The 14,689-nt window shown below is 51.4% G+C and overlaps 1 protein-coding gene across 1 annotated transcript; it reads left to right on the forward strand.

Moving 5' to 3' along the window:
• Positions 1-1,572: 1,572 nt before the first annotated feature.
• Positions 1,573-3,366, forward strand: NOG (noggin). The gene has a single exon (XM_003414604.3). It carries the CDS (start codon positions 1,995-1,997, stop codon positions 2,691-2,693), a length of 699 nt encoding a protein of 232 aa, XP_003414652.1. The 5' UTR covers positions 1,573-1,994; the 3' UTR covers positions 2,694-3,366.
• The last annotated feature ends 11,323 nt before the right edge of the window (positions 3,367-14,689 follow it).

Below are 14,689 nucleotides of genomic sequence, written 5' to 3' on the forward strand. Positions count from 1 at the left end.
GCACCGGTCCAGGGTTAACATGGTTATGTCAGGCTGGACTCAAGCCCCCTACTGTCCGTTCATCTGTCAAGTTTCTGCTCCCCAGTCTTCACCACTGAGGCCGGTTTAGCGGAGAAAGTGGGCACCTATGCATGTGAAATTTGAAGGGCATGGAGAGGAATCTCAGGAAGTTTGTTTACACTGAGGGTTTGGAGAGAGTCCAGAGAACAGCCAGAACCTGAACGGACCCTTCGACACACGCAGACATTCAAAGACACGAGATGACACGGACACAGAAACAACGCGACCTGGGCAGAATGGGCCACGGACAAACCCACCACCTCACAGTGCCGCCCCTCCTATCACCGGGTGCAGGGCTTGCCATGGGCCAGCAGAGGGCGCGCCGCCCCCAGGGAGCCGAGAGGCTGCCGCACGGAGCCGAGCGGGCTAGGGGAGCAGCAGACAAGCCGGACGCGCCCCTACGGCTCCGCCACTCAGGGCGCAGGACCCGGCCAAGAAGGAGGAGGAGGGTGCGGAGCGGACCCCCCTCGTGGGCCCGGGGGGCAGACGAGCAGGAGTGCTTCCTAGGAATTACATCACACAGCGCAGCGCTGCGGCTCGCGGACTCCCGGGGCGCACAGTTTGTGCGGGGGGAGCGGGGGCAAGGGTGAGGGACAGAGGACCCACAGTGTGTGTGTGTGTGTGTGTGTGTGTGGTGTGTGTGTGTGTGTGTGTGTGGTGTGTGTGTGTGTGTGTGTGTGTGTGTGTTGGGGGAAGGGACTGAGACCGAGCCCGGGAGAGAGGAAGACGACACGCGCCCGGGGAAAACGCTCCATGCACATGGAGAAATCCCTTCCTCCAAACTGCACCGAGAAAGGAGCCCCCGGCACTTCCCCGCTGCTCCCCTCCCAGTGCAAAGCACCCAGCTAGTGAGCAACCCCCGCCCCACCTCAAGCACCCCCCAAAGCCGGCCCTGCACCCTCCAGCCGGGCTCCAGCGCCGCCGCGAGCTCTCCCCAGGACTGGCTCTGGCGGGGCGCCTAGAGCCCCAGTTGCATTGCTCCAGGAGAAAGGAGGGGGGCGGTGCATTTTGCAGGAGGAGAAGGGGGGTGGGTGGTGGGGGAGAGAGAAAATTGCGCGGAGACCTGCCAAGCGCCACCGCCGCCGCCACCGCCGCCGCCGCCGCCGCCTGTGAGCTCGGGCGGGCAGCCGGACTGTCGGCTTCCCGGGGCATCTGGGTCCGGCGGGGCACAGCCCTGGGCGCTGCCGAAGCCGCCGCCGCCGCCGCCTCCGCGGCGAGTGCAGGCGGCTTCCCCCGGAGCCTGCGCTGCTCCAGCTCCTTGGGGGTGGAGAAGTGGGGGGTGGGGTTGTTGTTTGGGGGGAAGAAGGGGGAGGGGGCAACGCCGAGAGAGTCAGTGGTTTCCATGGTGATGGAGCTGAAAGTGCAGGAAATTTAAAGGCTTGGACCCTGCGAGACAGACAAACCGGTGCCAACGTGCGCGGACGCCGCCGCCGCCGTCGCCGCCGCCGCTGGAGTCCGCCGGGCAGAGCCGGCCGCGGAGCCCGGAGCAGGCGGAGGGGAGTGCCCCCGGGACCCGCTCGGCCAGCGGCGCTGCAGAGAGCGGCAGGACCAGGAGCAGGAGGAGGAGGAGGAGGGGAGACGGCTCGTCCACGCGCCTTGCGCCGCCGCCGGCCCGGGAAGGCAGCGAGGAGCCGGCGCCCCCCGCGCCCCGCGGTCTCCCTGGAGTAATTTCAGATGCCCCGCCGCGGCCGCCTTCCCGAATAGACCTGGGAGAGGAGTTGCAGCCAACTTGTGTGCCTTTTTTCTGCGCCGGTGGGAGCCGGCTCGGAGCGAAGGTCTCTCCCCGCGGCTCATGCTGCCGGCCCTGCGCCTGCCCAGCCTAGGGTGAGCCGCCTCGGGAGAGCCCGGGGAGCGCGGCGGCGGCGCCGCGGGCTCGGCGTGCTCTCCTCCGGGGACGCGGGACGAAGTAGCAGCCCCGGGCGCACGCCGGAGGCATGGAGCGCTGCCCCAGCCTGGGGGTCACCCTCTACGCCCTGGTGGTGGTCCTGGGGCTGCGGGCGGCACCGGCCGGCGGCCAGCACTACCTCCACATCCGCCCAGCTCCCAGCGACAACCTGCCCCTGGTGGACCTCATCGAACACCCGGACCCTATCTTTGACCCCAAGGAGAAGGATCTGAACGAGACGCTGCTGCGCTCGCTGCTCGGGGGCCACTACGACCCGGGCTTCATGGCCACCTCGCCCCCCGAGGACCGGCCCGGCGGGGGCGGGGGGGTGGCCGGTGGCGCCGAGGACCTGGCGGAGCTGGACCAGCTGCTGCGGCAGCGGCCGTCCGGGGCCATGCCGAGCGAGATCAAAGGGCTGGAGTTCTCCGAGGGCTTGGCCCCGGGCAAGAAGCAACGCCTAAGCAAGAAGCTGCGGAGGAAGCTACAGATGTGGCTGTGGTCGCAGACCTTCTGCCCCGTGCTGTACGCGTGGAACGACCTGGGCAGCCGCTTCTGGCCGCGCTACGTGAAGGTGGGCAGCTGCTTCAGCAAGCGCTCGTGCTCCGTGCCCGAGGGCATGGTGTGCAAGCCGTCCAAGTCTGTGCACCTCACGGTGCTGCGGTGGCGCTGTCAGCGGCGCGGGGGCCAGCGATGCGGCTGGATTCCCATCCAGTACCCCATCATTTCCGAGTGCAAGTGCTCGTGCTAGAACTCGGGGGCCCCCTGCCCGCACCCAGACACTTGATTGACCCCCACCGACGCCCCCAGCCACCGCCTCCAACCAGTTCCACCACCCTTGAGAGTGGATTCAATGAACTTTTTTTTTTTTTTTTTGGCTACAGAGACCTAGCTTTCTGGTTCATGTAATGCACTGTTTAACTGTGTAGGAATGTATATGTGTGTGTATATACGGTCCCAATTTTAATTTACTTATTAAAAGGTCAGTATTATACGTTAAAGTTACCGGCTTCTACTGTATTTTTTAAAAAATAAGCAAAAGAAAAAAAAAGAACAGATAAAAGAGAGACTTATTCTGGTTGTTGCTAATAATGTTAACCTGCTATTTATATTCCAGTGCCCTTCGCATGGCGAAGCAGGGGGGAAAAGTTATTTTTTTCTTAAAGTACAAAGAGAGAGGGGAACTTTTGTAGAAGGACTTTTTAAAAGCTATTTTCCATTCTTTGGAAAGTGTTTTGGTTTTCCTTGGACCTCGAAGAAGCTATAGAGTTCAATGTTATTTTACAGTTATTGTAAATATAGAGAACAAATGGAATGACTAATCATTGTAAATTAAGAGTATCTGCTATTTATTCTTTATAATATCCCGTGTAGTAAATGAGAAAGAAGTGCAGAGCAGGATTAAAGAAAACCACTAAAACCGACTGCGCTCGACACTGCGATTCTCTGTGTTGATGATTGATGGGGAGGGGGCTCCGGGAGGGGGCGGGAAGGGGGTACCACTGTGCCTAAGCCTGTTGGGAGAAGGGGCTCATCCCTCAGGCTCCCCTTCCTCTGGAGTGACGGAGGTGACCGCTGAGTTTCTCAGTGGCGGGAGGGGGGGTAGGGGAGAGAAGGGGGGTTATTCGCAAACCCCTGACTTGAGCATCACGTGGCCTCTGCCTAGTCTCCCAGCATTTTCCTCCAGTGTCACCAAAGCTCGGGCCCGTCGTGACCTCGACACCCAGCCGGCCCCCTGGAGCTGACCCCAGGCTGGGCCAAGGGGCGGGGGGGAGGGTGGGCGGCCGCTTTGTCCTGCCTGACAGGCCCTTCACAATGGGGACACGTGTCTTTCACACCTACCCTGGGGGCGGAGTGCCGCTGAAACTTGACCCCCAAGGAATGGGGGGGAGGGAGGGAGATCAGAGCGCGCCCACCCAGATCCCGCCACCCCTCCCGCCTCGCACCCCCCACCTCAATATCCAGCCCCGCTTAACCCTTTGCACGCCTGGAAGCTACAGAGGTGCGAGCTGAGGCAATCCCTTGGAATCAACACTCCGAGCCTCCGGGATCTTGCAGGTCCGAGCCCCCAAGATCCCAGGACCTCAGCTGGAGTTGCTGGGGGTAGCTGAAGATTTGACACCCACGTTCCCTTCCTCTAGGACTCAAGAAGGACCCTGAGAGCCCGGGTCTCAAAGGGGGCCGAATTTGGGTGAAAAACGCCCACTCTGGGATCTGTCGTTGGAACGGGGTGCGCTCAGGCTCTGGACACACACACTCCCGTTGGGAGCCGGGAGGGGGGGAGAAATAAGAATCGGGATTTTTAAGCTTTCGGGTTAGATAGGGGCGGAGAGCATGTTATCCCTTAAAGGGACGTGCAAAATACCGGCCGCACTGCACAGGTTAAAAAGCCAACGTCTTGGGGCAGGCGCTGGACTCTCGCGTGCGTCCCTCCGCGGGAGTCGGCTGTGGCGCCCATCCGCGCAGCTCCACGTGGGCCCGCTCGCTGACACTGCTCAGCGCGCCCTTTATTTATCTTGGACTCCAAAGTCTCTCTCCTTTGCCCCCTTCCCACCCCGCCCTGCCACCTCCCTGCGCCTCCCTCCCTGCCCCCACCCCGGTCCGGAGTCCCGGCGAATCTATGCTAATTATTTCAAACCTGCGCGGGGTCCCCAGCACAGTCTCAATGCCCCCGGCCCCGCCCGCCCTGTCCCTCCAGCCGGGCGCTTTCTTCCCTCCCGACGCAGCCTCGGTGGCTCCTCATTTCAATAGCCTGGCCTGGGAGCCGGAGCCCCCTCCCCGGCGCTGCCTCCGTCAGCCGTGGGACAGACGTTAGGGTATTCATTAACTGAGAGCTGAGGAATAACGGCATTATTCCCCCCAGAGAGGGCACCCTGCCCCCGCGACTATCTGAGGCTTCATTGTAAAAGGATTAAAAGTTAAAGACCTCCATCTTATGATTCTTTCATTTAATCTTCCTGGCGCCTGGGAGACATGCTCGATGGATGATGGCTTTTAAAATATTCCTAATGTCGGCTACCTTAAGACTCCAAGCCGGGCAAACAAACGTAATTTATTTCCAGAAGAAAGGGGATATTGAGATGTTTAAGTTTATGAACCGCCGTCCCCATGTATATTTGTTAAGTTCTGACAAATACCCAAATAACGTTAAAATCAGCCATTCATCACTTATGAATTTATGCAAAACTTTCTGTGCCCCGGGCCAATATTTTTTTAGACGGAGTTTCACTTGCGAGGGGCGGAGGTGGTAGGGGGAGGGAACGGGGGGGTTATGGGGGGGGACCCGAAAGCAAGAATTTTCATGCCTGGTAAACATGCGAATTATGCGGAGAGAGTTATTCCCAGCTGGGCCGGCAGCCAAAATTCGGAGAGCGCGCTGAGGCCAGCGCCCCCACCCCCACGCTGGCAATGTCATTGGATTACAATGCGAGGTCTTCCCCTCCGCTACGCCCCCTCCTCCCTCCGCCCGCGCCCCTCCTCCCCACCCCTGCCCACTTGGAAAACCCGCTCGCAGCCGGCGAGCTTCTCGGCTTTCAGAGCCGGAGCTGGTGTGCGCCGCGAGGACATGGGCTGCAGACGTGACCGGCAATAGGCAGACCACCGCACCGACAGACCCAAAGGGCAGGCCCAAAGCCACTCCTGCTGGGGAGCGAGCACCCAGCAGGACCCAGGCTGTCCCGGAAGAAGACCAAGGAGGTGCTGGTCCTGCGGCATTGTGACTAACGCTCAGCTGGCTACATTTTCATTATTATTAATGTCGATAATACTAATAATAGCACCAACAGGAAAGGAGAGAGCTCTGGGCAGAGAGGCAAGGAAACTGTCCTCTGCGGTCACCTAGTACCTACCTCTCAGAAGGAGGAGAATTGATCTTGGTGTCTTCTACAGCTTTGACAGCCTGTGTCTATGAATTTATGCAGCTGCTGGGGGACCCATGCCTCACCCAGAGCATGAAGATTTCTAACTCTCACGGTTACATACACATCAATTTTAAGAAGTAATCCTGGAAGAGAATAGGAGGCTTCCTTCACCCCCACCCCTCCCCTGTATGACTGCAACAATTCACTCCTCAAACCTCTATTTTCAACTCTTCCCTTTATTTCTTCCTCCACCCTGGTCACTCCCAACCTGCACCGCCCCCTCCCCCCCCACACACACACTCCACACACAAGCAAACTGAAGCCAAATGTCCACGGAAAGCCAGTCCCCTCTGGGGAGGGCCCTCTGTCCTCCAGAGTCTGGGAACAGGATCTGGTTCCCTGTTGAGATGGCGAAGGCCAGGGGTCCATTATCAGTCTTGCTTCTGAGACTCCTGGGAAAGGGACTTGAAGTTTGGTGGCAGCTGCAGGAGGAAGCTGGCTGTGTATTAAGAGCTCTTAGCTGTGCTCGATGGGGACAGCAGGGGGAGGGCCCAGCCCATATTGGTATTTTGAAGGGGGTGATTCATCCTTTTTCTTTAATGCTCTTGGAATGTCAGAGCAGAGGAGAGCTTAGATTCCAGTGCCCACCGCTCAATTTACAGATGAGAAGACTGAGACCCCAGTAGGGACTTGGGGAAGATCACACAGAGTAATTGAATTAGAGTTGATCACGTACTCTCTCTCTATTGTGCCTCACTGTTCTCTTTTTATCCTTTCCTATCTTCCTTTCTTCTTTATTTTTTATTTTTTTCCTGGGGGAGCATTCTCCCCAAAGTTGACTTAGTGACAACTCCTCATCAGCAAACTGACCAACCATTCTTTTGTAGGTATTCAACAAGTATTTTTTAATGGCTTGTGAGGTACCCAGCCAGTGTGCTAGGCCCTTTCCACACATTCTCATCCAGGGTCTCCAGTTTCCATACAAAGAAACTGGAGTTCAGAGAGTTCAAGCATCTTGCCAAAAGCCACACAGCAAGTGGTGCAGTTGTGGTTCAAAATCTGAGCTGACTTCAAAGCCCGTGCTTCTTCCAAATACTCTTCCTCCCTTCAAGGACTTGAACACCTGGCTTAGGGGACACAATATGTGCCACATTATATGTTGGTAAGTCTGGAGTTCTCTAAAGGTTCATGCCTGGCGAGCCACATAAAAAGATTTTGCATACCTTCTTACGTGCCAGGTATTGCAGCTGGAGTTACAAAGATGAGTCAGAAGACCCTCCTCCCCAGCACACATGCAGTAGAGGAGGTAAGAAACGAAGAACAGGGTAAGTGATGAGAGGGGAATTAAACCATCAGATAAACTTGGTCCAGAAAGAGGAGCCTCAGCGCTGGACTGGGAAGCCAGAGAAAGCATTTGACTACTGTCTGGAAGCATAAGTTGAATGTCAACCTACTGAGGTGGGGAAGTGGGAAGAAAGGGCATTTAGATGGAAGAGACAGTATAAGTAAAGGAATGGTGTTGGAAAAGTATTTGGGGAACAACTCAAAGAAACTTTAGCATAGGATGAATCCATTCTGAGTGAGAACAGGCGATAAGGTCTGAAAAACAGGCTGAAGCTAAATTATGAGGTCCTTGAATGCCAACTAAGGACACTAAACTTTATTTCTCAGGCAATACAGAACCATTGAGAGGTTTTGAATGGGGCAGGAACACCATCCAAGCACTACTGCAAAAGGAATTTTTTATTCATTCAACAAGCATTTCTTTCGTTCGTTCTTTCTTTTTAGCACTGTTTGGTTATCTACCGAATGCAACAAGCTACTCCAAAACTAACAAACAAAACAACCATTTTATTTTGCTCATGATTCTGTGGGTCAGGAATTTAGGGAGGCCTCAACTGGGCAATTCATCTCTGATATTCATGGTGTCAGCTGGGGGCTGGAGCAGCCACTTCCGAAATGGCTCCTTCACTTACCTGCCTAGTACCTGGCGTGATGGTGGTTGTCAGCTGGGAGCTCAGCTGGCATGTCGACCAGAGCCCCTACAAGTGGTTTCTCCTTATGGCTTGCATTTTATGGTAGTCTGATGGACTTCCTACATGGCAGCTCAGGGCGCTAGAGAAAGTGGTCCAAGAGGCCTGGGTGGAAGCTGCAAGGTTTCTTTGACCTAGTCTCAAAAGCCCCACCATGTTATTCTACTGCAGTCTATTAGTCAAGCAAGTCACTAAGACCAGCCCAAATTCAAAGAATTTGAATTAGAAGGGAATTAGACATCACCTCTCAACGGGAGGAGCAGCAAAGAACTTGGAGTCATCTTTAATCTGCCACAAACACCATCTACAGGCCAAACTCTGTATTTTACGCTCGGGACATGAACATGAAAAGATATGTCCGTTTTCAAGTTAAGTTTGGTGCCAGTGTCCAGAGAGGTTTGGAGACAGGAACAGCGGCAGTTGGGAGATTAATTAAGGAAGACCTTGCTGTGGTCTAGAAAGAGTCAACAAGAGTCCATACTTGAGGAACATCAGTGCCAATAAATACAAAGATCATTTGCCAGAGACTGGAGAGGACTTGGTGACTGCTTGAATGTGGGGGGCTGAGGGAGAGTCAAAGGGCCCCTGATGTTTCAGGTCTGCAAGGGATCATGCCCAGAAAAGAACTCTGAGATGAAAGACGTTCCCTACCTACCCCCTCCCCGCCCCCCCCGCCCCACATAGAGATGGATGACCAGTTTGGTTCCAGGCTTACCCAAAGGAAGGAGGAATCTGAGAAGCCTGGAGAGGGTTTCAGTTTACAACTGAGATGAATGAATGAATGAATGAATGAGACAAGGAAGAAGGGATGGATAGATACACAGTAACATTGTCTTCAGTTGCATTAAGAGTTTCCCCAGGAGACCAGAAGGGTCTTGACAGTAGGAAATGTATTTGCATTTGGAGATGGTATAAAAAAAGGGGTGCAGGGAGACCTGGGAGAGGCCAAAGGGCAAAGAAAGGTGCTAACACTCCTTGAGTGGTGCTATCAGCCTGGTGCTTCATATCAGTTGTTTCATCCTCACCGTGAAACGTGGAGCATTTTCCCCATCATGAGTAGCGCAAACAGTTAACACACTCAGTTGCTAACCAAAAGGTTGAAGGCACCTAGAGGCACCTCAGAAGAAAAGGTCTGGTGATCTAATCCCCCAAAAATCAGCCACTGAAAACCCTACGGAGTATAGTTCAACTGTGACACACATGAGGTCACCATGAGTCAGAATCAACTCAATGGCAACTGATATCCCCGTTATAAAGATAAGGAAAACAAGGCTCAGAGAGGTTAAGTGACTTGCCCAAGGGCACACCTCTGGTTAGTGGAAGTGCCTGGGCTCAAACCCAGGACTAAGTGATTTCAAAGTGATATCCTATCTCCTCCATAAAGGTTTCCCTGGTTCCCCTGGCTGGAATGACTTCGTCCACCTTCTCTGTGCTTCTTCATCACTCTGAACTCCTAAGTGTTGCATTTTATTGACAAAAGGGGTTCCGAACCTATTGTGCTTAGAAAGGAGGTATCGTGGCTGGCTCAGAGGTGTCACAACCCTCCTGAGTTTGTGCAAAATCTAGTTGTGTGTGTATGTATGCGTGTGTGTGTTTGCGTGTATGTGTGTATGTCTATGTTCTAATCTGGGAAGAGAGTCTGGCACTTTTATCAGATTCTCAAAGAGGTCTGTAACACAAAGTAGGTTAAACCCAGTCATAGGCTGTGGGATCCCGAAGGGCAGACATTTTTTTAACCCATCTTTTAGTCCCCACAGCACACAGTACAGAGCTCAGCATGGTAAGCGTTCAGTAAGTATTAAGTAGAATAAAATGAACTGACTTGGGAGTTCACATGGAACCATTGTAGGTTCTTGAGCAGAGAATGAGGTGAGAAGATTCTCCTCGATTCAATTTTTGGGTGCATAAAAAAAGATTAGAAAAGCAAAACCCCAAGCTGGAAGGCCACATAAGAGGCTGGTACTGTCCCCTAGGTCTGGAGGACAGTATGATTGTGGGGAAGGGAGTGAAATGGGCAAAACTGAGAGAAGTTTTAAAGGAAGAGGAAACAGAAGTGGAAGCCAGTCTGCATTTGTATGAAGCAACAATTGGCTGGAGCTGAGAAGAAGCTGCTCTCTTTAAAAATTAGGTACAGCATATTCCTTTATTTTGCCACAATCCCCACCTCTCCCTGTTGTTGCTTCACTCATTATATTTTGTATCAGGACCCTTGTAGGCATTTGCAATTGGGACCCCTGGATTAGGGATAAGGAGGAGACTGAAAGGTAAAAGCAAATTTTGCTGCTTTCGACATGAAAAGAAAGGAAGCCCTAAAGGAAACCAGGTATGGAATTTGGAAAGGGGATCCAGAATTTGAGGGAAAGGTGATAGAACCGTAAAGTTCTTCATCCTTTCATTCGACTGAAGAAGCTGAGACTTGTCAAGGCTAATCAACTTGTCTCAGCTCTAGATAGATACTTGGAGACAGAACTAACACTGGGGATGATGTTTGCAGATTTCCAGTTCTACCCCTCTTTACAGTTGATATAAGTGTAAAGAATGTTAGGTTTTAAAAGTGCTTTCACACAACTAATTTTGTGTGAAATGAGACATGAAAACTCCTGAGGACGGGGAATAGGTCTCTTTTATATCCCCAGAGGAGTCTCTGGATAGTACAGTTAACACCCTCAACGGCTAACCAAAAGGTTGGAGGTTTGAGTCCACCTAGAAGCACCTTGGAAGAGAGCCCTGATGACCTACTTCCAAAAAATCAGCCATTGAAAATCCCACGGAGCATAGTTCTACTCTGACACACATGGGTCGTCATGAGCTGGGGGTGACTCGATGGCAATAATACTGGTTTTATATCCCCAGAGCCTAGCACTGGGCCTGACCCATAGCAGCACTTAACAAATATTGACTGGAGAAATAACAGGCTCATTTGACCACTAGGAAAATTGAGTTTTGGGGGTGTGGATGAAGGAAAGGTGCACACAGAGTTCATTTCAGATGGTAGAGGCAGGAGTAGCTGCTACCATCAGTAAGGGGAAATCCAGCTGCTGCTCTTTCTCCATAGTTGGGACTGAGATCTGGAAACCAACCTGTCATGAATCGAATTGTGTCCCCCCAAAAAATACATGTATCAATTTGGCTAGGCCATGGTTCCCAGTATTGTGTGATTGTCCGCCATTTTGTCATCTGATGTGATTTCCCTATGTGTTGTAAATCCTATCCTATGATGTAAATGAGATGGATTAGCGGCAGTTATGTTGATGAGATCTACAAGATTAGATTGTGTCTTAAGACAGTCTCTTTTGAGATATAAAAGAAAGGGAAGAGGAGAGTGGGGACCTCATACCACCAAGAAAGAAGCACCAGAACAGAGCACATCCTTTGGACCTGAGGTCCCTGCACAGAGAAGCTCCTAATCCAGGGGAAGATTGATGAGAAGGACCTTCCTCCAGAGCTGACAGAGAGAGAAAGCCTCCCCCTGGAGCTGACACCCTGAATTTGGACTTTTAGCGTACTAGACTGTGAGCGTAGTGGTTAAGTGCTACACTGCTAACCAAGAGGTTGGCAGTTCAAATCCGCCAGGCACTCCTTGGAAACTCTATGGGGCAGTTCTATTCTGTCCTACAGGGTCACTATGAGTCGGAATCGACTCGACGGCAGTGGGTTTGGTTTTTTGGGTTTTTGGGTAGACTGTGAGAAAATTAATTTCTTTTTGTTAAAGCCATCCACTTGTGGTATTTCTGCTATAGCAGCACTAGATGACTAAGACACAACCCTACACCTGCAGACTGCTTGGTGAATCTATGGGATAAGAATAAGAAAGATGGTGTGGTTGACACCTGCTAAGTAAACCAGGCCCTTCAATAACCAGTTTTGGCAACTTCTCCCCAGCCAGTATTATAAAGGACTTTCACTTTATTCATTTAAAGAAAAAAATTATTGAAACAAGGGAAACCGTCCTTCTGCTTTTGAAAGATGCAGAAAGTAGGCTCAGAAAGCCTAAGCAGCTTGCCCAAGATCACACAGCTAGTTGGCGGTAGAGCCCGGATTCAAATAGCATTAGCACTCTGCTAGGCTGTTGAGAGAAACAGAGGGGTTTAGTGCGCCCTGAGTTTATAAGCCCAGGCAGTCTCCCTGATTCCATACTTGCCCAGCTCCAATCCATTCTCCACGCTGGAGCCCCAGTGACCTTAAGACACACATGTGGTCTTGTCACTCCTCTGCTTAAAACCTTTCAACGGCATCCCATTGCTCTGAGGATTAAGACCAGAATCCTCACCAGGCCGAAGCCCTCTCTCCCCCAGCTCTGGATTCAAGCTACATAGTCTTTCTTTCAGGTCCTCTCATGCATCTAGCTCCCCCTGATCCAGGGCCTTTGCACATGCTGCACCTCCAGTCTGGGATGCCTCCACCGCCACCAGCACCTCTAAATGTCACCCTGACCTTTCAATCACATTCTTAGGGGAAGCAAGTTCAGGCCTCCTCAGATCTGTGCTCTCTTGGTTCTCTGCACTTTTTCATCATATGACATCTCAGGGTTTATAGCTGGTGTTTATAATTTACAGTTATTTGTATGTTCACTCTGTCTCTTCCAGTAGACTGTCATATCTGTCCATTTTGCTCACCATAGATAGATAGATGGCTGCCTTCTAACTGACTCTGACTCATGACACCCTTACATACAAAAGACCAAAACTCTGCCCAGTCCTGCATCGTCCTCACAATCGCTGGCATGTTTGAGCACATTGTTGTGGCTATTGTGGCAATCCATTTCACCAAGGGTCTCTGACGCCCTCATTGGTCCTCTACTTTACCAAACATAGTGTCCTCCAGTAATTGATCCCTCCTGACAGTGTGTTCATAGCAAGCAACTCAGACAATGTTCTGTTGTGAAACTAGATAGCCTTGAGTAATTCTATGCAGAAACTTCTGAGAGGACTTCCCAGGGGTGGGTAGAATAATCACCTCTCCCCAAAGGTGAAATCCTGACCATATCTGCTAGACAGTTAAGACTTGATTTTTTCTTCACAAAGAATAATAAAAGTAAACAATGACTAACTCATGTCTAATGCTTTACAGTATACAAACTACTTTTACATTCATTATCTCTTTCAAACCACACAACAGCTCATAGCCAGGGTTTACGTTTTAAAGATAAGGAAACTAAGGCTTGAAGAGTAACTTGCCTTGGAGACAAAAACTTTTCTACTACACGGGTACCTTGATATTATGGGGAAAGTAAAAAAAAAAAAAATGGATTTTGGAGTAAGACCTGCCTGGCTTTTTGAATCTTGGCTCTATGGCTATTAGCTGTGGACCTGGGTTCCAACACCTAATCTCCCTGAGGCTTAGTTTCCACATACCAAAAATGGGCATAATGGTATCTACCGTACTATGGTGCTGGGATGTTCCAATGTGCTCCACTGGTGTAGCTTCTAGTGGGGTGTTCCAGGGCCTGTGTTTTCTCAGTCAGGACAGAAACTGAGTGCCCTGCCCACCAAGAGGCAGTGACCAGCTACTGGTCCAGGTCATCATCTCTGCAAAGCCCACACCTATGGGGGGGAAGAATCAAAACGTTTCTTCTTTTTCTCAGCTGATGGAAAGGCTTTGAATCCAGTACCAGTCGCTTTTCTTTTCCTTTTTTTTTTTTTTTTTAATTATAGGCCAAATAAAGGAGGAGGGTGTGGAGACCAATGACCAAAGGCAAAGCTGAGAAAAAGAAAGTTAAATCACGATGGAGGGAAATTGGGAAACAGGAGGTTTGTTGTACATGAATAGAGGCAGGAATCCAGACCAGGTAAACTAGCCCTAATTTGTTCTAATTCTAGAAATTCCTAGTTATTGGCCCTCCACCAGGAATCTCCCAGAAGTGATTACCTCTCAGAAATGGTCTTAACTGACGCCAGTCTCGCCTCACTTCAGGGCAGACACTGGGTTATGAAAGAAGCAATCACACCCAGTAGGGCCAAGTCCCCCAAGGGAGTCAACATGTAATGTCAGCAGTGGGGAGGGGTGGGGGGAGCTTAAAAAACATCTGTCTACTCACCACCACCTCCATGGACAATGATGAAACTGAGGCCCAGAGAGAAGAAGTGGCCTGGCCAATGTCACCCTCAAGTTGGAGACCAAGACTAATGGAGAAATTTTAATAAAGGTCCCAGGTAGCTAAAAACTAACCTGTGGGCTCAAGGGGACTAACCCACCTGTCTTAGTCATCTATTGCTGCTATAACAGAAATAGTACAAGTGATGGTTTTAACAAAGAGAAGTTTATTTCCTCACAGTAAAGTAGGCTAAAAGTCTAAATTCAGGGTGTTAGCTCCAGAGGAAGGCTTTCTCACTCTGTCGGCCTTCTCATCGATCTTTCCCCAGACTAGGTGCTTCTCCGTGCAAGGACACCAGGGCCAAAGGACATGCTCCGCTCCTGGCACTGCTTTCTTGGTAGTATGAGGTGCCCCTGTCTCTCTGCTCATTTCTCTCTTTTGTATCTCAAGAGATTGCCTCAAGACACAATCCAATCTTGTAGATTGAGTCCTGCCTCACTAACACAACTGCCACCCATCCTTCCTCATTAATATCATAGAGTCAGGATTTACATCATATAGGAAAAGCACACAATACTGGGAATCATGATCCAGCCAAATTGATAAACACATTTTTGGGAGAATATAATTCAATCTATGACACCACCCCAAGGTTGAACAACTTCCCCAAAGCTGGTTGATCATGTCCACCAAATCCCACGCTTTTAAGCAGGTTTCCCAAGAGCTTAGGGCTCTGCTGCTATCTTCCTTCCTCCTTTCAAAAGCAAGCACCATTGGTAGGACCTGAGCCCTGACTCCAGCCCACTGGAGACATGCTCAG

This window comes from Loxodonta africana, chromosome 18, assembly GCF_030014295.1.
Source record: "Loxodonta africana isolate mLoxAfr1 chromosome 18, mLoxAfr1.hap2, whole genome shotgun sequence".
Classification (NCBI taxonomy): domain Eukaryota; kingdom Metazoa; phylum Chordata; class Mammalia; order Proboscidea; family Elephantidae; genus Loxodonta; species Loxodonta africana.